The sequence below is a fragment of the Capricornis sumatraensis genome, chromosome 5 (genome assembly GCF_032405125.1).
Source record: "Capricornis sumatraensis isolate serow.1 chromosome 5, serow.2, whole genome shotgun sequence".
NCBI classification, from domain to species: domain Eukaryota; kingdom Metazoa; phylum Chordata; class Mammalia; order Artiodactyla; family Bovidae; genus Capricornis; species Capricornis sumatraensis.
The window spans coordinates 69,000,269-69,026,970 of NC_091073.1; the positions used below are offsets into that span (position 1 = coordinate 69,000,269).

General features: G+C 44.2%; 1 protein-coding gene across 1 annotated transcript in view; it reads left to right on the forward strand.

Moving 5' to 3' along the window:
- Positions 1-18,836: 18,836 nt before the first annotated feature.
- The window catches only part of PDE1C (phosphodiesterase 1C), a 539,914-nt gene continuing 532,048 nt past the window's right edge, over positions 18,837-26,702 (forward strand). The window contains exon 1 of the mRNA XM_068972561.1: positions 18,837-18,921. Within this exon, the coding sequence (XP_068828662.1) occupies positions 18,837-18,921 (85 nt within the window). The remainder of the gene's footprint in view (positions 18,922-26,702) is intronic.

Genomic DNA, 26,702 nt, shown 5'->3' on the forward strand with positions numbered 1-26,702 from the left:
TCATTTTTGCTCACATGTTTCTATCACTCATCTCAAAAAAGAGACTAGTGGTGATGTTATCTCCTCCAGGAAATTGTGGGCTGGACTAACAGCCCCATGCTGGCCTCCCCCCACCTCATGAACTTCCCTCTGTCTATGAATCCTGTTCAGTGATCAGGGGTTGGTGCACCTAGACAGTGAGCCGCCGGAAGGCTGGACAATGAGCCAGCGTCTGGCAAGTAGATCGTGGAGCTTGAATGTTTGGCCTCTGGGTATTGTTGGCATTTTCTCCCCTTCCTTTCTCCAGGCCACTCTTTCGAGCCAGCTGACTCTCCTGCCCGTCTTTCCAAGAAAGTCTCTGTTAAGTGGTTCCCAGGGTCTACCTGGGTTTCAGGGAGGCAGGTCTGCAGTCCTTTAAGGGGCTGCTGACTTTAGATGAGTCATCTTCATTAACACTTGGGGCTTTTCCACTTCCCCTTGTGTGGCAAGAAGCTGAAGGTGGTCAGTGAGGGGGTAGGGGACATGGGAGTGAGGAGATTGACCCATTTTGTGGATGGGAACCAGGACCACATAAGACACTTGGGAGATGTGCTTGGGGACAGGCTGGGGAGGCGGCTGAGGGTCCTCTTGCAGGGACAGAAACTTCAGGTCAGTTCAAGGGCACAGTTCTGTATTCTAGGTGGGAGATGGAAAGGAAGCCTGCCTGTGGTCTCTAACTAGCACTCGTCTCCTCTCTGCTTACTTATTTCTTTGAATTTGATTGAAAAAGGGAGTGGTTGAAAAAGTAAGAGTAAGTAGAAAGGCCAAAGGGTGGGAGTGTCTGGAAATTTCCACCCTGTGAGATAATGAAGACAGGCAACCTAGTGAGGCTGATGGAGACTTGGGCAGAATTCAGATTGGTCCCCATTTAGACGTGTCCACCTTGCTGCAGCTGGCCTCAGTTTCTTAATGTGTGAAATGGGCACAGTTGTGAGGGCCGAGATTCTTTCTGTAGGTGGAAAAGTCTGTCCCAGTGGTTGGACCTTGAGGAATAGGAGTTGAAAATGAGGATCTATTGACTCTTCTTTCAATTTAATTACTGAATTAACACCTTGTTTTTACCCTTTTCCAGTTCTTATTATTTCCAAAATGTGGTCCTGATTTCCAGCATTCTTCAGCAGTTCAATTTTCTCTGTAATTTGCTTCAGTTGTCACACATTTTTGAGTCAATCCCATAACCATTCGCTGAATGCACGGTGCATGTCAATAACAATGCTTTGTGGTTTGGAGGGATATCTTCAAAATCACAGGGAGAATAATTATGTCAAGAGGCAACTCATTTGGAAAGTGGAAACCCAATAGCTTCCATTCTCTCAAATGCCCTTTGTTGTCATGAGAGGCATTGTGTTAAAAATTCAGTTGCCAAATATGAAAGGGAATTTATCACGATGAAAAAAATACCTTTTGGTAACTTAAATACCTGACAAAAGCATCTCAGTATTAAATCGTTAATTCGTTAGGACTCCCACCTGCTGCCAACTATAACTGCTTTCTTTTATCATGATAATACAGACTGCCTGATTCTCTGGTAGAGTTTTTGGGCAGCAGTGAAATCAACATCTGGCAAAATCTGCTTGTAACTCTGAGATTTCAGTCTTGTCAGTGTAGAGACTTTGTGCTTTCCCCACCCATGGAGGTTTTCATAATTCAAGATCATAATTTAGAATTGCCACCGCCCAAGTCTGCAGTCTATTTCTTTTGGTACCATCTTGCCTTGCATGGCAAACATGCATAATAGTTTTTTAAAGTATCAGTAAATAAGGTGTCACATTACTGATGCTGCGGTAGCAGGACTTTTCTATTAGATCCTGTTACGTTGGAAGAATGGAATCTCCTTTGAGAAGAGGAGCCCAAGAATTTTTAGACTATGAGTGTGAAGTTTTCTTTACCAATTGGTGGTTAAAGATGCACCATTTATCCTGATTCATGGAGGCTGTTTCGAGCACATCCTTGATTTAGAAGCCTGATGTGTTAATTTCCATATTTCTTCTGTCAGAACCAGAATATTCAAGTGCTCACTCAACAAGTATTTATTAACTGCCTACTCAGCACCAGGATTGCTCTAGGTATTTGGAATGCATTAGTGAGTAAAACAGGCATAGCTCTCATGAGGCTTACAGTCTACAGATGGGTCATTGATATGGCTCATGATAATTTAATATATTTTTTTAAATCATAAAAATGATTAAACATGAAAAATACAGGAATAATTTTGAGACCCATGTTTATATTAACAACTGACTTTGTTTTATTCCTTTTTATTTTTTTATTTAATAATTTTTTTGGCTGCACCACACAGCTTGTAGGATTCTAGCTTCCTGACCAGGGACTGAACCCAGGCCACCTCAGTGAAAGTGCCAAGTCCTAACCATTCGACCTCCAGGGAACTTTTAATAACTGACTTTTAAAATGCTTTTCTTTTTTTCCCTCTAATTATGGGCAGAGTAAAAAATTTGGAGGACACGTTAAAGAAGAAACTAAATTCCACCAAGGTTCCTGGGTAGGAGGATAACCCTGAACTTGCTGCTTCTGGAAAACCAGCTAACCTGTAACTCCAGCATTACACTATAGACATTATTACCACTTTGGTGTGTTTCCTCTCTGTCTTTCTGAAGTGCATTTTTTACCTGGTTGTGACCACACTGTATCTTAGATAGTTTGCTCTTTTTCCCTAAATATAGTTTAACTTTACTCTCACTAACCAGGTTTTTCTGTGACATTTTCTCCAAAACATCAGCAGCCTTATCATTATCATCATCAACAGAGGCCACATCCAGGACACAAAGTGTGTGTGGTGTGTGTGTGTGACTAGTTGTGTGTATCTGTGTGGGTGTGTGTTTGCTGGTGATAAGGGACGTATTTGCTGTCCTGTTGAAAGTGAATCACTAAGCTGGAACAAAATCCTGGATGAATTTAGCTAGCAGTGAACAACAGATGGGGGAGAATCTCTCTATTAAAACTCATTCCAACAAATAGTTGGATCCAGGCTGGTGTCAGAAATCTCCGTTGGAGCTGCCTGTCTGTTCTCTTTGGTTCCAGGGTTCTTGGTGCTTTTGATGATTCTGTTGCCAGGGTTGCCCCTGAGAGGAGCTACCTTCTCTGGGGATTTCAGAACCACAGTAGGAAAGATCTTCTAACTGAATCTAACGCCATAATCCATTCTGTGTCATTGGAGGGCTTGAAAGTAGATGCATGGGTAAAATACTTAGTCTGGAGCCTGGCACGCGGTGCCCGTTAGATCCCAAAGGCCACTCCATTAGACCCCCAAGAAACCATGCTCCCTTCCCCACAGGCAGGTGCAGGAGCTGCCGCCTCTGCCCTCAACAGCTATCCATCTGGGACCTACTGCTGTGCAACTTGTAACCTTGGCTGCTCTGTACATATAATAACCCCTATTCCTCAGAGCCGCCTCAAGCACCTTTGATGTGCAAATTTTGCTGGCCTACTGAAGATTATTCACCAAATTTCTTTGTTACGCCCCAGCCTCATAAACAATAACTGATGTTATTGTACTTCTAGATACTTATGTTTTCTAGTTACAGAAAGGAAAAAGTGCAATTTTCAACTACTACATGAATTATCCTATTGGCTGCTTTCTAATGCCAGAGCTATAACGTGCTATTTTTTTAAAAACTTTTTATTTTGTAATGGGATGTAGCCAATTAACAATGTTGTGATGGTTTCAGGTGAACAGTGAAGGGACTCAGCCACACATATACCTGTATCCATTCTCACCCATGTAACAACATTCTATTAAAATTGTTTATACTCTCAAAACTTCTGTAAGTGATAATACCAGTATCAGGCCACATGAAAAAGAGGGGTTCTTTCTGGCAAAACTTTAATTTGTATCATGGCTGTGAGCTTAGGTGCTTTTTTTGACTTCAGACCAAAAGGTTACAACTCTGATTTGGGGGCAGATTTTCCCCTCAGCCCTTGGCAGAGGTGTAAACCATGTCTGCTTCTGGTAAATTGAAAGTTCGGTCAAAATAGTGAAGAGGGGAGGGTTTAAAATAGATCTCCGTTCACCAAACCCTCTTTTTTTTTTAAGCAATATTTATTTATTTATTTGGCTGTGCTGGGTCTTAGTTGAGGCAAGCAGGATCTTTGATCTTCATTGTAGCATGCAGAATCTTTAGCTGTGGCATGCAGGATCTAATTCCCTGACCAGGGCTTGAACCCAGGGCCCCCTGCATTGGGAGCATGAAGTCTTTCTTAGCCACGGGACCACCAGGGAAGTCCCTCAAACCTTCTTTTCTTTCCTAGTTTCATTTTCCAGAGCCCCTCTTGCAGTCTGATGGGGCCATATGACTAATTCCGGCTAATGGAATGTAGGAAGAAGGAATAAGTGTTTCTTTCAGGCTCTTGGGGGAGGTCATTGAGGAGATGTGACTGCTGGTTGACCTGTGAGCTGGATCCAGGCATTTGGAGGCTCCCCACCCCCTCCTCTGCCCTTGGCCACTTGCCTCCCCTATTTTCAGAAGTTCTCCAAAGATACAGCTTTAAGATAGAATGTAGTATTGAGACTACCTGGATGGCAGTGTGACTGAACCCAGTTAGGTCCTCTATATAAACTTATAAGATTTGGCATGTGTGTGTGTGAAGACTTACTCATCTTGCGGCTGCCCAAGACAAGCCTGGTAAGAAAGTTATCTTGTTTATTAAACCTGCCACCTGGTAATCTTCAGTGGCCTGCCTCTTTCTTCAGCCTCTCCCTGCCTTCTGCATTTTGGGCTCTGTAATGAGCAAGAAATAAACCTTTATTGTGGTGTCTGGCCACTGAGAATTTGGATATTTGTTACAGAAATTAGCTACACAAACTAATACAGGATTTGGCTCATAAATATTAGTTTGTTTTTTTTTTCTGTTGGTCTCCATGAAGCACAGAATGTCAGAGTCCTCTCAAGGAAGTCTGAACTGAAAAGAGCTGATAGGGTATGTCTAAGAAAAGCCCTTGAGAGAAAGTCAGGAGTCAAGCAGGAAAGCCAGATACATTGCCAATGGCACATAGTAGGGTTTGCAAGGAAGACACTGCCTCGGGTCAGGAGCCAGATAGGAACATTGTGATGGATTTGAAACAAATTGGAAACAGACCAGGAGTGTTTGGGATAAATGCTGCAAACTGACAGTGGTTCTCATCCTTGGCTTCTCTCTGGAATATCTGGGGAGCTTTAAAAACCACCAATTCTTAGCCTTCCATCCCCATTCAAGACCAGTGAGTCAGAATCTATTTTGGCAAGCCCTGATGTCTATGTGATCAGCTCATGATCACACTGGTGATTTCAGCATGCTGTTGTTGTTGAGACTCACTGCTGTGAACAGGATTGAAGCATCTGTGCTTCACCTTTACTGAACACTGGGTACTAGTGTGAGGCATGCTTGGATGACCTGAAGGGACTGAATAATATGATGGCGTGCTAGATAAAGGTCGGAGATAGTTGCAGCTAGAAGAAACCATGGCTCATACACACTATTCCTCAAGACATCTGTGACTTTTTTCCTGCAGAGATATGGAAGGTCAGCCTGAGGGACTACCATGGTGCCTTTGAATTCCATTCCCTATGCCCTTGGTGCTCTGATCAGGAGAATATTTCAGAGTTCTGGAGCCCAAAGGCCCCTTCCATGTTGTCCTGAGTGATGTTCATGCCATCTTGGGGAACAATGGAGCTTCATGTTTATGAGGCTGGCATGTGAAACAGCAGGGAGTTGTTCATAGTAGCCACTGTGGATAACAAGGCATAATGATAGTGACTGCTAGTAAAGTATTATGCCTTTGAGGGTGTGGGCAAGTTGAATGGAAGCCAGATTTAAACTGAGCTTAAATACCTGCTATGATTTCTGGAAACCTTACCCAGTTCAATGCCAGCTTATTAAAGTAGACCAAAGTTTTAGTCTAAAGAGGAATACTGAAAGGCTCTGCTGTGGGCAGAGGAATCACCAGCTCTAATCTGACTTTTTTTCTTTGGGAAACACTGTATTTTTGGAGGTTTACGCAGTTCTGTGACCACTGTGCACTAGTCATTTGTTCATTCATTCATTCAAAACCTTCTAATGGTAATTTACATGTCTGACATCGTGCAAGGTGCCAAACCAGTGAATAAACATGGTCCCTAACTTTCAAAGGGGCTTCCCAGGTGGCTCAGTGGTAAAGAACCCGCCTGTCAATGCAGGAGACACAGGAGACACAGGTTCGATCCCTGGGTTGGGAAGATCCCCTGGAGGAGGACATGGCAACCCACTCCAGTATTCTTGCCTGGAGAATCCCATGGACAGAGGAACCTGGCGGGCTACAGAGTTGGACACGACTGAACTGACTTAGCACACACTACTTTCAAAGGTCTTTTTTTTTTTTAATGCCTTTTTTTTTTCTGTTCCACTTTTTTTTTAATGCCTTTATTATTATTTTTTTTCTGTTCCACTTTTTTTTTTAATTTTTATTTTTACTTTATTTTACTTTACAATACTGTATTGGTTTTGCCATGCATTGACATGAATCCACCACGGTTGTACATTGTAGATTTATAGGGCTCTGCAAGGGAGGCAGGTTGATACCCATTTTATAGGAGAAGAAAGTAAGAGGGCAATTAAACCACTTGCCTGAGGTCACATATGTGACAGCCCCTGTATTGTCACCCAAGGCTTCTGACTCAGGTTCAAGGTCTCCCCAGGGAGAAGAACCAATGGCTGCAGGAAGTTGGAGAGGAGAAAGGTGCTGGCCAAGGCTAACGTTCCCTTCCAAACCTAGCATCGAGAGGGTCCTGAAACAAAGCATGATGTGAGTTCAAGACTATTTTAACTGTGTCACCATGGGGAAAAGTGTGTGAATCTAAAGGCACATGAGGAAACAGAGGTGGCCCAGAGGGGTCTTCAGGAGTCATCAAGTGCCCCGAGGTTGCTTGGGCCAAGAAGCACAGTCAGATCCATGGAGAGAAAGAGATCTCCTCACAGACTCATTGTGTCGAGGGCTTCTTGAGCTCAGGCCACCTTTCTCAAATTGCCTTTGGCATTCAGACCTTTTTTAAGGTGTAGAATATGATCCCTGTAGGTTCTTGGATTCCTGGGAGAACTACTTGATGGTCACTAGTATCCATTCCCCATCTTCTCCAAATTCTTTCTTATTGCCTTTGTATTAGACAAAGAAACACAACCAACAGGACTCATCTGTCTTTCTATCTCTCTACCTATCTATCTATCTCCACAGAGGGAGAGTGGTTTATTTTAAGGAGTTGGCTCATGTGATTGTAGAACCTTGGCAAGTCCAAAATTTGCAAGGTAGGGTGACAGACTGGACACCTAGGGAAGAGTTGCAGTTTGAGTACAAAGACTGTCTGTTGGTAGAATTCCTTCTTTCTAGGCGGAGGTCAGTCTTTTCTGTAGTAAGATCTTCAACTAATTGGACAAGGCTCATCTAAATTATAGAAGGTAATCAGCTTTCCACAAAGTTGACTGACTTAAATATTGATCTCACCCTCCTCCCCTGCAAATATTCACAAACATTCTGTGAAACATCCAGAATGTTTGACCACTGAGCTGGGTACCATGGTCTGGCCAAACTGACATAAAATTAGCCATCACAGTCCTCTTGCCCATCACAGGTACACTTTACTTGTCAAAGTGTGCATGGAAAATGAAACATCCAAATGCCCACTCTGACAGGAAGTCCCCTAGACATGAATGGGTTTGGTTCCGAGAGCACGTTTTTAAGTCCAATTTGTTCGTAAGTCCAGTTTGTTTGTAAGTTCAACAAAGTTAGCCTAGGTACCCAGCCAACACAATTGGCTATGTAGTTCAGTTCAGTTTAGTCACTCAGTTGTGGCCAACTCTTTGCAACCCCATGAATTGCAGCACACCAGGCCTCCCTGTCCATCACCAACTTCCAGAGTTCACTCAAAACTCACGTTCATCAAGTCAGTGATGCCATCCAGCTATCTCATCCCTGTTGTCCCCTTCTCCTCCTGCCCTCAATCCCTCCAAGCATCAGGGTCTTTTCCAATGAGTCAACTCTTCGCATGAGGTGGCCAGAGTATTGGAGTTTCAGCTTCAGCATCAGTCCTTCCAATGAACACCCAGGACTGATCTCCTTTAGGATGGACTGGTTGAATCTCCTTGCAGTCCAAGGGACTCTCAGGAGCCTTCTCCAACACCACAGTTCAAAAGCATCAATTCTTCAGCACTCAGCTTTCTTCACAGTCCAACTCTCACATCCATACATGACCACTGGAAAAACCATAGCCTTGACTAGACGGACCTTTGTTGGCAAAGTAATGTCTCTGCTTTTGAGTATGCTATCTAGGTTGGTCATAACTTTTCTTCCAAGGAGTAAGCGTCTTTTAATTTCATGGCTGCAGTCACCATCTGCAGTGATTTCAGAGCCCCCAAAAATAAAGTCTGACACTGTTTCCCCATCTATTTGCCATGACATGATGGGACCAGATGCCATGATCTTCATTTTCTGAATGTTTAGTTTTAAGCCAACTTTTTCACTCTCCTCTTTCACTTTCATCAAGAGGCTTTTTAGTTCCTCTTCACTTTCTGCCATAAAGGTGTTGTCATCTGTATATCTGAGGTTCTTGATATTTCTCCTGGCAGTCTTGATTCCAGCTTGTGCTTCTTCCAGCCCAGCGTTTCTCATGATGTACTCTGCATATAAGTTAAATAAGCAGGGTGGCAATATACAGCCTTGACGTACTCCTTTTCCTATTTGGAACCAGTCTGTTGTTCCATGTCCAGTTCTAACTGTTGCTTCCTGACCTGCATATAGGTTTCTCAAGAGGCAGGTCAGGTGGTCTGGTATTCCCATCTCTTTCAGAATTTTCCAGTTTATTGGGATCCACATAGTCAAAAGTTTTGGCATAGTCAATAAAGCAGAAATAGATGTTTTTCTGGAACTCTCTTGCTTTTTCCATGATTCAGCGGATGTTGGCAATTTGGTCTCTGGTTCCTCTGCCTTTTCTAAAACCAGCTTGAACATCTGGAATTTCACAGTTCACATATTGCTGAAGCCTGGCTTTGAGAATTTTGAGCATTACTTTACTAGCATGTGAGATGAGTGCAATTGTGCGGTACTTTGAGCATTCTTTGGCATTGCCTTTCTTTGGGATTGGAATGAAAACTGAGCTTTTCCAGTCCTGTGGCCACTGCTGAATTTTCCAAATTTTCTGGCATATTGAGTGCAGCACTTTCACAGCATCATCTTTCAGGATTTGAAATAGCTCCACTGGAATTCCATCACCTCCACTAGCTTTGTTGATAGTGATGCTTCCTAAGGCTCACTTGACTTCACATTCCATGATGTCTGGCTCTAGGTGGGTGATCACACCATCGTGATTATCTGGGTCATGAAGATCTTTTTTGTACAGTTCTTCTGTGTATTCTTGCCACTTCTTCTTAATATCTTCTGCTTCTGTTAGGTCCATACCATTTCTGTCCTTTATCAAGCCCATCTTTGCATGAAATGTTCCCTTGGTGTCTCTAATTTTCTTGAAGAAATCTCTAGTCTTACCCATTCTGTTCTTTTCTTCTATTTCTTTGCATTGATTGCTGTACTGTAATAGGTTTATAATACTTTTTATACAAATAATACACAAAGAACACAAAAACAAAGAAAAGGTTTTAAATCTGACAGAACAGTAGTACAGTACAACAGCTGGCATACAGGGGCTGGCATTGAGTGAACAGGCAAGAAGAGTATTGGCTGGAGAGGGAGAGGAGGCGGGAGATGGTAGAGGTGAAATATTGTCAGACTAGGAGACAGAGGGCAAGCTGCAATTTCACTCATTCCTGATTTTCATGGAACACACGTTCACATCTTTGAAAGTTTGTAACTTGAAGGTTAGTATGTGGGGGACTTGCTGGAGTTCGAATCTTCTTTATAAAAAGCAAATCTGATTTGAGCAATGTAAGATTCTGTCAAGGCCCTGTCGCTGCCCTGCGCTCTCACCACTCTCAGCTGCTACACTGGCATTTCTTTGCCTGAGAACTTCATCTGGCCACTGGATCTTGCTCTGCTGTCTTCTCAACAAGTCAAGAACACAGTCTGACTTCTGTCTCCATGGGTTCTGCATCTGTGGATTTGGCCAACAGCATATCAAAAATATTTGAAACAAAATTCCAGAAAGTTCCTAAAAAGCAGAACTTGAATTTGCCATGCTCAAGCAACTAATTATATAGCATTCATATTGTATTATCATAAGTAATGGGGCTTCCCTGGTGGCTTAGATGGTAGAGAATCACCCATAATGCAGGAGACCCAGGGTTCCATCCCTGGGTTGGGAAGACTTAGAGAAGGGAATGACTACCCACTCCACTGTTCTTGCCTGGAGAATTCCTATTATTAGTAGTATTATAAGTAACCTAGAGATGATGTAAAGTCTATCGGAGGATGTAGTCAATGTATAACCAAACACTATACATTTTATGTGATCCTTGAGCATCTAAGGATGCTGAAGCATCTGAAGGCGGGGTCCTGGAACCAATCTCCTGCAGACACCTGGGAACTGGTGCCTTCTGAGAGCAACCCTAAACTTTCCCTCTCCTGGTTGACAGCTGAGGCATGTGCCTCATCCTGGCTCCTGGTGCTCTGTGGAGGATGAAGCTGCTGTTGCCCACAGGACTAGCTTGTCTTTACTGCTACTTTCTCTTCTTGGTCAAACTTCCCCACTCCCTTCCTGAGAGTGCTCATGTCCTATAAAAGCATTTTACAAAATGCAGATTTGATCTCTGGGTTGGGAAGATTCCCCTGAAGAAGGGCATGGCAACCCACTCCAGTATCCTTGCCTGGAGAATCCCCTGGACAGAGGAGCCTGGTGGGCTACAGTTTATGGAGTCACAAAGAATTGGACTTGACTGAAGCAACTTAGGACATGCACGTACACAGTGTTCCAAAGTACCTGGCTTTCTGACATCCTCACTGAATAGCTGAATTAATAATTTATGTGGCACTTAATAATAAATATTCTTATAATTTAAACCACCCAAGTCAGGGCTTTTTCCTACTACTTGAAGTTGGCAGAAAACATATTAAATGAAAATTAGGACAATATCTAACATCAAGAAATGTCTCAATGTCAAGTGTTATTTGAAACATCATCATATAAGCTTATTTGATTATTTTAACAATCCTTGCAGAATGTTTGCAGGCTTCCCAGGTGTTGCTAGTGGTAAAAATCCCACCTGCCAATGCAGGTAGATGTAAGACCTGGGTTGGGAAAATCCCCTGGAGGAGAGTGCAGCCACCTGCTCCAGTATTCTTGCCTAGAGAATCCCATGGACAGAGGAGCCTGGCAGGCCACAGTCCATAGGGTCACAAAGAGTTGGACATGACTGAAGTGACTTGGCACACACACACACACACACACACGGCACTGCTGCTTGGGGAAGTGATCTGGGCTGGAACTAGATACTTGAGAGTCATTAACAGAGCTATCAAAGTGAAGAGGATTGCTCCGTGGAGAGGGAAGAGAGTGAGAAGAGGTTCTTGCATAAGAGCTTCCCTGGTTAATGACAACAGTGAAGGAACTGGCCAAGAAAGCTTCAGGGAAAACCAGGAGCAGGTTGTACTCTGGATGCCCAGGGAACAAAAGGCATCCTAAACATTGCCACCATGGTTCACAGAGTTAAACACACCAGGAGGCTGAGAAGATGAAGGCCACAACATGCCCACTAAATGCAGTGATGCCTAAGTGACAAAAGTGCTGGGGAACAGGGAGGGGAATGGGGGTGGTGGTGGGTGGGAGAGTGCCAGAGCATTTCCTGAGGTTTCTTGCTGAGCCAGGCCCCGTCCAAGCTCCAGATTCCAGCTCTCAGGAAGCCTGTGGGTATCTGCTGCTCAGTTGAGAGATGGAGGCTCAGAACCATTGCTTGCTTCATTGCTTAAGGGATGACTGATACTCCAGAGCCTTGGGCCCATGGTGAATGAGCCCTGGGCCTATTCTTTTTGCCTCTGGGTATGACTTATCTCAAGAACTCTATGCAGGAATAACACACAAAAGGGACCTAGAGTCCTAGTGATGATGATGATGTTAAAAATAACATGACATGTATTCCCCAGTGGTCCAGTGGTTAGGACTCCATGTCTTCACTGCCAAAGATGTCGATTCAACCCTGGCTGGGGAATTAAGATCCTGCAAGCCACATGGCTTGGCCAAATTGAAAAAAGAAAACACAACCATATATTGAGAATTTACTATGAGTCAGGTTGAGGGCAAGTCTTTAATAGAAATTATCTCAGTATAACTCATGTATCCCCTGTAAGATAGTTACTACATCTCCATTTTACAGAAGATAAAAATTGAGACTCATAGAGGCTAAGTTACTTGCTCAAGGTCACACAGCTAGCAAACAGAGAAGCTTTTTGTTCTGTTGTAAATGTTGTTAACATGTTTATCATGAGTTGGCTCTAAAGCTCATCACAGAGGAAGCTAGAGGGTGGATGAAGAGAGGGAATGACCAAGAATGACTCTTCTGCCCCCATCATGTCACCTCCTGGCTGTGCAGCGTTGTGTGTTACATCCGTGTTCACTGCTTAACTGATCACATGTTTCAGCCTACTCTGTGCCAGGCACTGTGCTTGGGCTGAGATGGAAGACATACCCTGCTACCAGCAGCTCATATCCTCTTGGGGGGGACCAGCTTGCACACAAGCAGCGTGAGTGCAGTGCAGTGGTTCCAGAATAGAGACATGGGGTGGGGCCCGGGGGAGGCTTAAAGTGGAGTGTCCTCTTCCCTCCAGAAGGGGCAGGCAGGATATCCTTTCTGGAGGACCTGGGACATCAGTGGAGACTTCAAGGATGAGGAGAAGGTCTCTAGGCAAACCAGGTGGACTGAGGGGGAAGAACAGTCCAGGTTTGATAATCTGGGTTACAAAAAACAGATTCAGGGCTCTCATTTTGGTCTCTGCTCCTCCACTGCAGAGTGTCTCCAGTTCTCCAAATCTCCTAACTGCAAAAGGCTATCAGAAAATTCTCCCTAGATTCTTAGAGCCAAAAGGAATGGATTTACTCTAATTTGCTTTTGCTATTATGGAGAAGGCATTGGTCTGGGAGTTGCTCAGCTAGTATTTTTTGGAACATGGAAGGATTTTTTGAGACTCTGAAGGCAGGTGTAGGATAACTCATTTTCACAAATGCACTAATGGTATGTAAACTTGGAAAAAATGTTGACAAATGGATGGAGGCCATCTCTATCACAAAGAAAAACTGTCTCATCGTGCAAATAAAATTCTGTAATCTCCATTATGGGCTTCTCTGTTGGCTCACTGGTAAAGAATCCACCTGCAATGCAAGAGACTTGGGGTTCAATTCTTGGGTCTGGAAGGTCCCCTGGAGCAGAAAATGGCAACCCACTCCAGTATTCTTGCCTGGGAAGTCCCATGGTCAGAGGAGCCTGGCAGGTTAATGTCTATGGGGTTGCAAAGAGTTGGACACGACTTAACAACTAAATCATCGCCACTTCCAATCTGCATCAGGCCTTCAAGGCATCTTTCTGGGAAATTTTTCTGACCCTCAGGTGTGTAGGTACTTTGCTTTTTATTCTGTTTATTTAGATAGTCATTGCCTTCCCTGGGCCTAATTAATACGAGAAACAAGAATAGGCTCTACGGAAGCAATAAGGTAGAAGCAAACTGAAGCAGAAAAGGGTATTAGGAGAGCTGGAGAGGAGTTGCTTCCATAAGCGTAGATTTTCTGAGACTGGTGTTTTGTTCCGAGCCCTGGTTCCACAGACTGTTCAGGACTTTCTTTTCCTATAAAGTCCTCAAAGGCAGGGACCATTTCCTGGTTAGCAGCAATGCCTATCACGTAGTTGGCACTTGGTAATGTCATTCCACCCTTTCTCTGTTTATTTATTAATTTTTTCTTCTTTACATCTCTCCTTGAAGGGACTGTGGTTGATGGATTAGCTAGGATTCAAGATGGCAAGCAACAGAAACTCCCATCTGCTACCTCACTCACAAAGAGGGAATATAGTGTAAGATACTAGAGCATCTCATAGAATTTGCGAGGAGATGCTTTTTAGATTCAGGCTGGAACTGGGCCTGGAATTTCCTGTAACTTTCTCTTCACCTCTCACAATTTCTACTCCCAGCAAAGATACTCATTAGTCTTATCTGGGTTGTATCAATTTCAGCCAGAAGAGAAGGGCTGAAGTTCAGAAACTTCATTGCCTATAGCATTTCTGTGATGATGTGACTGCAACGGGGTCCTCCCCACCAATTTAGAGTAGTTGTCACACAGCTGAGGATGTCCATGAGGGCTATAAACAATGCTTTTATTGAGGCAATTTGGTTTTATAATTCTTGGGCGACTAGAGAATTCCAAATGAAGTGCTGGGGAATTGTCTTCTCTTTCGTATGACAAAAAATTATTTTCTTAGAAAACTGACTTTTTGATAACACATGCTACATATAGTCTCATCTTTTTCTGCTGCTACTGCTAAGCCGCTTCAGTCGTGTCAGACTCTGTGCGACCCCATAGACAGCAGCCCACCAGGCTCCTCCGTCCCTGGGATTCTCCAGGCAAGAATACTGGAGTGGGTTGCCATTTCCTTCTCCAATGCAGGAAAGTGAAAAGTGAAAGTGAAGTCGTTCAGTCGTGCCCGACTCTTAGTGACCCCATGGACTGCAGCCTACCAGGCTCCTCCGACCATAGGATTTTCCAGGCAAGAGTACTGGAGTGGGGTGCCATTGCCATCTTTTTCTAGATGTTTAGAAACCAATGAACACTAGTTTAACAGTGTTAGCTGTTAAGAGTGTTAGCTGTTAACACTCTTTCTCTTACATGGAAACAGTTACCAGCCCCTACACAGGGAGTATCAAGGGACATGACATTAGCACCTGAGTCAGATGAGTTTCCTGCCAGATTTTTATTTTTCCATGTATAGTTGTTATATTTTGAAGGACATTATCTGATCCATGAGTTATGAACTGATTTAAATACTGAATTCATCCTCTTCTACTTTCTTGGGATGAAACCAGATTCATGCACTATCTTGGGAGAAATTAATTTTAACCTAATTAATCTTGCTAATAACTGGATCAAACTCTTATGTATATTGTTTCTTTCCTTTGTACCTTCCTTGTTAGAATCTATTCCAGTAATTAAAAACAGATCAGTGATTTATTTTATAAATCAAACTTATTTTTCAGTAAATAAGTCACTTTATAGCAAATACAATAGTATTTACTTATTTTATAAAAAATATAATAGAAACAGAAGTTATCTAAGCCTAGACAGGTGTAAGATATTTACGATAGTCTAGGAATTAGCAAACATTTTCTCTAAAGGGACATATAGCAAATATTTTTGGATTTGCAGTCCATACAGTCTTGGGCACAACTACTCAACTCTGCCCTTTGGTTTAAAAGCAGCCACACACAATATGTAAACAGATGAGTGTAACTATGTTCCAATAAAACTTTATTTGTGGACACTGAAATTTGTATTTCATGAAGTTTTAATGTGTTACATGTTCTTCTTTTGAATGGGAAATTTTTGAAATTTTCAATCACTCAATCACTTTTTTAGCTTGAAGATTCTACAAAAACAGGTGACAGACTGGATCTGACCTGCAGGTCTGTTTGATGACCTCTTGCTCAGTTGTGTCTGACTCTTTGTGATCCCATGGACTATAAAGTCCATGAAATTCTCCAGACCAGAATACTGGAATGGGTAGCCATTCCTTTCTTCAGGGGATCTTCCCAACCCAGCGATTGAACCCAGGTCTGCCTTGTTGCAGGTGGATTCTTTGCCAGCTAAGCCACCAGGGGAGCCCAAGAATACTGGAGTGGGTAGCCTATCTCTTCTCCAGAGGATCTTCCTGCCCAGGGTCTTTGAACCAAGGTCTCCTGCATTGCATGTCGATTCTTTACCAGCTGAGCTACCAGCTGTATTTGTGGACACTGAACTTTGAATTTCATGTAGTTTTAATGTGTTACATGTTCTTCTTTTGAATGGGAAATTTTGGAATTTTTCAATCACTCTTTTAGCTTGAAGATTCTACAAAGACAGGTGAACAGACTGGATCTGACCTGCAGGTCTGTTTGCTGACCCCTGCTCTAACAATAAGGGCATAGGATTCACCCATCTACTTGGGTTTCTTGGTTTAGATTTCTTATTTCACAGGCATTCTTAAAGGAGCATTCCTGAAAGAACAAAGCAATGCTTCTGTTGATCTTGGTGTTGAACTCATTCTTTCTTGGCTTATGGAATGTTAGTATTCGACTTCACTTGGTGTGGAGTAAGAGCACCACGCCAAGAAGGTTGCTTTTAAGTCTTTGCACTTGAAGCAGCATAGTCAGTGGTTCTGTAGGTGTGCAGTTCCTAAAACCAGGGAGAGAGAGAACAATTCTGGGGAGAAGCAATTTAAAACCAGTTCTAATTGTTCACGCAAGTTATTTTTACCAGTCTTAGGGGACAGATAAATGATCACATTGTTATTATTTTTATAGATTATATTTCAAAAAGCTTTTCTGCTAAGAGTGATTAAATACCAAGTTTTAATTTCACTCAGGAAAAATTTTCCATCCCATTAGGATTTTTTTTTTTCTTTCAGGAACCTCATTACAGAATTTCCAGTGACACTGAAGAAGACATGTGATTTTGCTAAATATTTGGGAAGGTGGGAGAAATACAGGGAAATGAGAATGATAAGAAAATTTGGGGATTACTATATTAAATGCATTATATATAGTATATGCTATTATATGTACTATTATATATAGTATATGTAGTATACTATATATAATATATATAGTATGTAGTCATACATATTATATATAAACATTTTACAGGTAAATTTTTTCTCTATATAATGATAACAATAGCAAAAATATATTATTGCTATGAAGAAGAATTTTCTACAGTGTCTATACGATGAAACTTGGGAGTCACCTGGTAACTGCAAAAACTAAATGTCCACGGTATGCCTAAGTTTCACCTATTTCCTCTCACTTAATCCTCATTGTAAGATCAGGAAAGCAAGACTCAGGGAGGTCTAGTACCTTGCTCAAGGTCATATATTTGGTAAGTGGTGGAGCCAGATTTCAGACTCAGGTCTGTCTATCCCTAGAGCTTTCTTCATGCTTCCTCATTGTAATCAGACCCAGTCTCAAAGAGTGCCTCGGGGTTTGAGGCATGCTCTACTACCAAGTGAGGATGTGCCATTCTGTGTGATGAGTTCTGTGATACCCATTGCTTTTTTGGATCAACCAATCTTGCCATTGATCTCAGCAAATTATCAATGTGGTTCTAGGTCTTACCATAGAGAATGTTTAATTGAAGTTCCAACTATATTTGACATTAAAAAAACCCTCATTTCTCTCAAAGTATATGGTAAATTGAGGAAGATTCAGGTCCTGAGATATTAATCTGATTTCCATGGGGCTTGAGAGGTTTATGGTTCCCCTAAAATTGCATGTGGAATATTGCACACGTGTGTGTATGTGACTTTTTTTGAGAGAAGAGTTCTAATTTTAGTTAGATTCTGAAGACTTATGACCACTGTTCCCTAAACTCAGAAACAACTAGGGATATACCTGATTGACTCATTAATATTGACAAGTGCTTGGCAATTGTGTTAAACTCCATCACAACAAATGAGGTTGACTTAAGTAGTTCTTTAATAACCTGAGCATAACACTGTCATTCCATGTGTTACACTGGGTAGACTCCGCTAAGGGATTCAACTCTGATCTCATTAATGTGAGCTTCCCAGCCCCTGACAAAGAACACTACAACTGTAAATCCTTAGCAATGCTTGCTGATTGGAGGGAATGATTTCCCTCATATAAACCTTGCCTGACTCAGTCATTTCAGGTACTGGAAGGATCAGTAATTGATTTGGTATTATAAACTGAAGCTCCTCTATCCAGACACGGCCACTTTTTAGCTGTAGTACCTTAGTCCAGCCCCTGTCCACCCGAGTTTCCTCTTCTGTGACAAGAGGGGTTAGCCGTAGGGTTGGTTAAATCTCTACCACCTCCACAAGTTCCAGGAATGTCTATTTGGCAACACACTTTGCCAAGTCAATTTGACAAAACCAAATTGGAAAGAGTTCGGACAGTTCGTTTGGAAGAGACTAAACTTGCGCATTTTAGAACCTCTGCATGAAAGCGCTTAGCCACCAATATGGGTTACTTTGATAATTATCTCCTGGCCCGGGACTGCCGAGAAGTAATCTTATCAGGGTTCCAGGCTAGTTCAGGGGACAGCTGCTGGGAGGAAGTGGGCGTGGCGATTTCCCCGACTTCCTTGTTTGGAGCAAACTTTGGCAGCATCTGACAGGCTTGGATGTTTGCTTTTCCATCTGTTGATGTGTTTTTTGGGAGCTCTCTTGCCTGCCAGAGAAAACATCCAAACGAAGTACGACGCCACATCTTAGCCATTCCCTTGAGTCCCCAAATCCCACCAGCCTCCAGAGAGGGGAAGCCGAAGCTGAGAAAGAAAACAGACGTGCCTGGAGCGCGCTGGCTTCCAGGGAGAAGGTGGCAAAGACAGGGATTTCGGTACCCACCCACCCACCAGCCCGTATCCACGCGCGCGGGTGCGCGTCGACTCCCTTTGTTCGCACTCCTCTCGTGGTATCTGGAACCTGGCACTGGAGATGGGGCATTTGCGAGGCTCGCTGGCTCCGCCGTGCGCCTAGTGCGTTAGTCGACTTCGCGCTCGCGGTGCCAGCAGCCGGCGCGCTCCGCTCTCAGCGAGCGGCGGACCGGCGGGGACAGCGCGCCGCGCGCCCGGGTAGGGGACGCGGCTGAAAGCGGGGCGCCGGCGCCGGGGTGCGCGCCCCTCCGCTGGGGACCTCGGGACGCCGCTGGCCGAGCCATGACGGACGCCAGCAACAAGAAAGAGGGCTTCAAAAAATGCCGGAGCGCCACTTTCAGCATCGATGGCTACAGCTTCACCATCGGTGAGAACTTTCCGCCCTCTGCCCTACTTCCGGCTTCCCGGGCGGTGGCGAGGCTCCTTCTGAGCCAGGGAGGTGGGTGGTCGGAGTGGGGCAGGGTCGCGAGGCGCTCGCCAAGCGGGAGACCCGGGGAGCGGCGACAGTGCCGGAAAGTCGCGTGTGTCCGGGGCTGTCCCCGCGGTGCCCCTCCCGCCGCTCTAAGCCGGCATCCCGCTTAAGCTGGTTTTTAGGGTCACACCTTTCTGAACTGCTCCATTTCCTCGCTGCGATTTTAGTAACGCAAGCTCGGAGAGGAGGGATAGAGGCACTGGCTGGAGGCAGAGAGATGGAAAGGTACGGGGAGAGAGAGCGACACAAAGACGTGCACGACAGACAGTAAGAGACGCAGAAAGACACACAGATAGGAGAGACCGAACGACAAGAGGCATCCGGACAGATACATTAGTAGACACACCTAGACACCAGTTCAGAAATACGAAGTCAGAGAGGCCGACAGAACGTCAGAGATGCGGAGAAGGAGGTGATGGAAACAGAGATGAGCTGACTCTGAGAGAGACACATAGAGATAGATTCAGAGAAAGAGATTGAAGAGTAGGTTTCACAAAAGTTGAAATAAGGAGAGAAAGGAACAGAAGGAGAGAGAGAGAGAGGGAGAGAGAGAGAGAGAGAGAGAGAGAGAGAGAGAGAGAGAGAGAGAGAGAGAGAGAGAGAGAGAGGAAGGAGGTAGGAAGGAAGACAGGGAAGATACGGCAAAAAAGAGACAGAGAGAGTCAGAAGAAGGCAGGGCGGGTGGGATGTATCATGCTACTAAAACATCTGAGAAACATCTGTCTCATGTCCTCTGGATTCCCAGTGGCTCCCTTCCCAAACCTTTTACTAAGAGGGGCCTGGAGGTGTCTCCATGGTCCTTAGAGGAAGCAGGACCACAGGGCTGACTCTCCAGAAGCTGAATTTAAGGAAATCAGTTCTTGGTGCTTTTACTACCGGTTCCATGCTGTACTGTTTTGGATCAACTGGTCCAAGGATTATCTCCTCATTTTCCCAGGAGATGGGCTAAGCCAGGGAGGCTTCCTCTCCAGGATGTCAGAGATTGGGAGACCAGCAGGGCACAGCTAGGTGTCAAGGAGCTGCTTCAGCTTTTCTACTTCTGTGTATGCTCAGGGCGGTGTGGCTATAAATCTGAGCTTCTCGTTGGAGCCTTTGAAAGTGAAGGGTATATTAAGGTGCTTTTTGGAAGTGTAGCAGGAATTTGTCAGGGGCAAGAAGAGGCTATTGGAAAGGATCTGGGCCACTTTGCTTCTTCTAATGGAGTGGCCCAAGATTTAGGGGGCAGGGGCTGGATGCATTACTACCAGAATTCAGTCTGAGTGCCTTTACCTGCTTCCCAAGTCTCTCCGTTCTGGCTTGAACTTGCCTTTCTTGCCTCAGTTGTCATGGCAGATCTGTTTCTTCCACACACTCATGGTGGCTTGCCCCGGCCCCCATCCCACCCCTCGGAGCCTTTGCTCAGGCTGTCCCCTCAGTCAGGAATAGCATTTCCCCAAGTCTGCACTGAGAAATCTTGCCTATTCCAACTCTCACTTACCTCCTCCTCTGGTTTTCTTCCCCATGAGAAGGAACTCCTGCACTCATCTTGGCCTCCTAGTCCTGTGCGAGGGCTCACACCTAGCCTTGGACCAGCATTTCAGCAACTATTCCTTGTCCTCCTCTTACACTGCAGGTTCCTTAAGAAAGAGATTGTGCCTGTTTTTCACCCTCTAATAGTGAGTGCTTGGAGTTTTTGTAGGAATGAATTAAAGGTTGCCAAGGTCCAAAGTGATTAATCAAAAGGCTGTGTTAATTCTAGTTTTTGTGAATCTAGTTAGAAAGCTTCCAAAAATGATTTTTTAAGTTTTACCTGGCAGTTCCCTGTGAAATCTTTCAAAAACTGTGGCTTCTAAAACTCAAGTTTATAGTGTGGCTGTCCTCTGCCTAACATCTACTCCCTTTCTGCTCCCATTCTCACTAGAGGAGATGGTCTAGCTCATTGGTGTGGTCTGCTGGTCAGATGGGACCTCAAAAATGAGCAGGTCACTTCCTGGTGAGAGAGCTGCCAGCTTGTTTCAGATCTTTGGGCATTTATTCATTCATTCCTTTCCATCTGCCCTCCTCCTTCCCTCCCCCCTTCAACAAATTTTTATTGAATTTTACTGTATTAAAAAACAATTTAATAGAATGCCTGCCACATGGCAAACATTCAATAAATGGTAATTGTGATTATTTAATACCTTAAGCTAATATCATGGGGAGTTGATGAAGATAAATCAGACCTAGAACCTAGGATTCAAGGAATTCATACTCTTGAGGTGATATGATGTCTTCATACATAACATTTTACAAAATAAAAGCTTTTAAATGCTGACAGATACATATTAGAAGTTTTAGGCCAATATAGACATTGAAGCAAATACAGATAATCAAAAAGAAAGAAAAAAAAATCACCCACCACTAAACATTATTAATATTTGTTGTATATACTTCCAGTATTTTTAAATATATACAATTTTTTAACAGCAATCATAATGTTTGGTAATGGTACTTAATATCATAGTAGCTTTGTTTCATACTCTATATTTGTTTTTATTTAAAAAACTTTCATTGTTGGCTATGTAGGTTGCTTTTACTTTTTACCATAATAGACAATGAAAAAAGACTAAATCTTTGAGCACATCCATTAACACTTTTGAGAATAAATTTCTAGAAGTACAATTGCGTGGTCTAAGACTATGTATATTTTTAGGGATTTTAAAGCATATTATTAAATACCCTCTGGAAATACCAACTCACACTCCCACCAGCCATGTATCAGGTGCTCACACACTCTCATGAGTAGTGGTAATTTTTCAAGAGTTGTTTGTTTGGGAGGTGGAAGGTAGTATCTTACTTCCACATGTTATTTCACTTCTTTACATTTTATGTCCTTTGCCTGTATGTTTTTCCTCTGGGGGAGTTTCATCATTTATTTTTAATTTTCAAGCACAGTTGATTCTTAAACAATGTGGGTTTGAATTGCGCAGGTCCACTTATACAATAATTTTTTTTCTATAGTAAATGCTACAGTATATACAATCTGCAGCTGGTTGAATCTGAGGATGTGGAATTGGGGCTTTGGAAGAATCACATATAGGATTAGTTATGGCACAAATTTTCAACTAACCCTAGTTGTTCAAGAGTCAGCTGTACTTTTAATGTATGTAATACATGTTAATTATACATATAATCAATGTATCAAATGTACATAATATATAATTATAGCTACTACATATTAATTGTACAATATATTATGTAATAACTATATATTAATCATGTGATGGGCTTCCCTGGTGGCTCAGAGGTTAAAGCATCTGCCTGGAATGCTGGAGACCCGGGTTCGATCCCTGGGTCGGGAAGATCCCCTGGAGAAGGAAATGGCAATCCACTCTAGTATTCTTGCCTGGAGAATCCCATGGAGGGAGGAGCCTGGTAGGCTACAGTCCATGGGGTCGCAAAGAGTCAGACACGACTGAGTGACTTCACTTCACTTCAATCATGTGATAATTAATACGTACCGATAATATGCATTATATACACACCATGTACATGTGTCTCTGTGTGTGATTTGCAAGTGCTGTCTGTCCTGTATGTTACGTGACATTTTCTTCTAAGCAGGGGGCTTCATATTCCTGCAATTTCGGCATGTGGCATTTAGGACTTGGTTTGTGGATGCACAGATATCTTGTAGCCTGCACTCATGGTCTCCAGCTTCTCCCATGGTTCCAGCAGGATGGAGTAGGTGGACAGTCCCCCTCTAACTATGTGAGGAAAGAATCCTGAAGAAATCCCAGAACCCAGATCACTTTTTTTCTCAGGTGTCCGACATTCTGTCATCAGGAATCACCTTCTCTTCCAGTCTGTTAATTATGCAAAATTTCCAGGTCAAAGAACTTTACTAAAGGAATTTATGTTACAGTCCTGGCAATTCAAGAGATTTTCTCTCAGATTCAAGAGATTGTTACCCCTGGCTTATGAGGCCAACAGGGGTCTTGGGATTCTGCAGAAGAGGGGTGTGTGAGCCCCCACCGTGGCAAGGCCAAGATTCAAGTTTCCTTGGAGGGCTCCTGATGGAACTTCTCTCTTTTAAGTGGAAGTTTTTGGGTTAAGAGGGGTTCCGTGGTGGCTCAGATGGTAAAGATTCTGCCTGCAGTGCTAGAGACGCAGGAGACTTGGGTTCGATCCCTGTGGTCAAGAGGTTTTGAAAACAAGACCATGGGCTTGAACACGTGCCACATCCAGAAAGCACTGACTGTCGTAGAGCCTTCATGATTTGAGGGTCGCATTCCTAGGAGACCATTGTAGTTAGGATTGTTCTTGTTTAGTTACTAAGCTGTGTCCCTCTCTTTGCGACCCCATGGATTGTAGCCTGCCAGGCTCTTCTGTCCATGGGATTTCCCAGGTAAGAATACTGCAGTGGCTTGCCATTTCTTTCTTCGGGGCATCTTCCTGACCCAGGAATCTAACTGCAACTCCTGCATTGGCAGGCGGATTCTCTATCACTGAGCCACCTGAGAAGCCCCAGTTACGAGTGTAGCCAGTAATTATAACAGTTAAGATTAATTGAAGGCCATGTGGAGAAGTTCAAGTATAATTTGACTGTGTTTATGAACTAGTATTTGAATATGAGATAAACGGTTATGGGGAGAGTTGCTCTATTACTGTTTTCCAGAAGAACTTTCTTTGTCTCCTGGGATTTGGATATCTGTTTGGGTTTGTATTAAGTGGATTTGCAGATTCTTACTTTCTCCATGAGGCTGCCCCAAACACACACTTTTCCTTCCAAGGTGAAGTATGCCTGCAGAAAGCAAAAGCACTTTTTTCTTTTAACTACCTGAGGGGGACTCTTTTGATCCCTCTCGGTGCTCCTCACCTCTCAGTTTCTGGATGAGAAAATGGGTCTTGGGGGGCCCTCATTTTCTCTTCTCCTCAAGGTGATGACCTCTAGGGTGTCAGAAGGAAGTGGGTGAAGCTATGGGCCAGGAGGATGTGAAGTTGATGGGGTGTGTGGACAAGAAGCTGCTTCCTCCACAAATGAACCTGGTGGTGTTGTGGAAAATTCTAGGCCTGTGAGGTGTTACTAACAGAGGGATGTGTTGCCTATAGCAACTGCCACGGGCTCCCTTGCCCCTGTGTTTCTCTCTGCGGGGTTGTCTCAGAGGAGGAAAAACAAGGGGCCCCTAGACAGCAGTCAGAGGCCCAAGGGGCAGGGTGTGAGGGTTCCCTGTCCCACCTGGGACTGCTGGGTGCTGGGAACCCCCACTAAGTGGGGAGGTCTGCTGGCGGGGGCATCTTTCACAAGGGTTCTGGGTGGGCGGGGCTCTGTGCATGGCTGAGGCTGGGATATTGGTCTGCATGAACTGGGGGTGTGGCCCCTTTCCAGCCCGGGCGTAGAGGCTCCTGGCCTTGGTGCACAGGGCCTCAGACTGGTCTAAGCGTTCTGTGTCTTGTCTGCCCGTTAGTTTGGCTTGCAGCAACCTCTGGGCATTGTTGGGGGTGCTGGTGGTTTGCAAGGAACTGAATTAGTATCCAAGGCAAACTGTCCTGCCACCGCCTCCCAGCACCCATTGCCCTAATTCTCTCCCCCTCCTCCTCACATCCCTGGGAAAGACTCAAACAGAGCCAGGGGAAGGGGGCATTTGGACTGAGGGCTCATGCACACTGGGACTGCAGTTTCCGCTCTGACTCTCCCCTCCCCTCCTGATTCCCCCTCTGCATCTGAGCCACAGTCCTTCCTGTGTAAAATGCAGAGGGTGATCCTTAGTTACCAGGCTGTGGTGAGGATCAAGTGAAGTTACATGCGAAAAAGTTGTTTGTTAACCCTTCAATGTCATTAGACAGCTTCTTATTATGAGGGAAGACAGTACTGATTAGAGCTTGTGTGTCCCTCTGCACAGTGCTTGCGCTTCAACAAAGGAAGTGTGAGAAATGAGGCTCTCACCGTGGAGTCTTATTGGCAGCCAGCAATTGGAGCGCATGACGTTAGGGATGTGTGTTGTCTGAGAAGGGGTGTTTGTAGCAGGAAACCCTGGGCATTGGAGTCACACGAAGATTTACTGTGCCGGCCAAGCAAGTCAGTTAGCTTCACTGAGCCTCAGTTTCCTTCTCAGAGTCAACGGGGCTGGGGTGAACCTTCCTCCTGGGTGAACCCTGCCAGGGGAATAAAGTTCCACGCATAGTTCCTGCTGTCACATTGCATGCTTGCTCAGCAACCCTTCCCTCCCTTAGAGGTTATACTGTGACTAGAATTGGCTCTGGCTGCGAGTAGGTGAGGGTTAGTGGTGTGATCCTGAGGGTTCGTAAGTATGTCTGGGGCAGACTTAGGGGTGAGTCAGTACTGCTGTGTGCTGGCCTGGGAATGGTCACCAGGAAGCCCACACCTTGGCCCCTGACGCCAGATGGGAACAAGAATAATGTGGGTACTGGGCACCTCCTGCCCTCCCATGGACTGGTGCACCTCCCGGGGCCACCTAATGCCCCAGGCATGTCTATCAAGCCTCCATGAACTTAGCAGAACAGTGGGCACAGTCCACCTGGGGCCATGGGGACATTGGGGGTAGTGGGGGGAACATCACTGCAGGAATGAGCTTCTGAGCTTGACTTGGGAATTGGAAAAGGTAAAGGGGACCAGGATGGTAAAATTGGACCTAATAGAGTTCAGAATATAACAGCCTCTGGAGTTGGATACTGGGGGTTCAGATTCTGAACCTCATGTTTCGTCGTGATCTTGGAGAGGTGGCATCAAATGGCTAAAGATTAGTGTCCTAAACTGTGAAACAGACATAATAAATAGTATCTATTTATTGGGGTTGCTGGATTGGGCAATTAAATGAGATAATGTAAGCAGAGCTCCTAGGCATTATCTTATTCTGGATACCAGAACAGAAGACCGTAGGTTGGGTGGCTTAGCAGAAATGTATTTCTCACAGCTCTGGAGGCTGAGAAGACACCAGCATATTTGGCGTCTGGTGAGGACCTGCTTCCTGGTTCACAGGGGGCTGTCTTCTTATTGTGCCCTCACATGGCACAAGGGGTGAGGGAGCTCTCTGGGATCTCTTTCATAAGGGCACTAATCCAATTTATGAGGCTCCACCCTCATGACCAAATTACCTGCCAAAGGCCCCACCACCTAATACCATTACAGTGGGGGTTAGGTCATAACATATGAATTTTGAGGGGACACAGTCTATAGCACTATTTTTATTGAGAGAGAATAAACATTTGCTGAATATAGCACCGAGTTAAGCACTGTAGAAGGGCCAGGGGAACCACAGAGGAAAACATGCACAGTGTTAGTGGGAAACACATACCAGACTCAGAACTGAAAGCTTTGGTTAGGTTCTTCCTAACTTGCTCTTTAATCCTGGGCAAGTCACTTAACGAGGGAAGTAGTTTCTCCATCTGTAAGTGAACTGGTTGGGTACAAAATTCTCCATGGTTCTTGCCACTCCAGAAAGGTGGTGAGCTTTGAGTCCTGAAGGCCACTGTAGCTTTCCCAAAGCTGGAAAGTGCAGGGGTAGGCTAAGTGAGGCACTTTCAGACTTCTAGTGAAAGAAATTTGTAGAGTTCAGAGCAGCACAGAGGCAAGTAGAATGTAAGACTAGCAAACAGTTGAAGTTATTATTGAAGTAAGTAGACTGGATTTTGTGTATCCAACTTTGTATGATAATTCAGTGTACTCACAGTGAAGTCTGATAACTACTGAGCTCTCACCA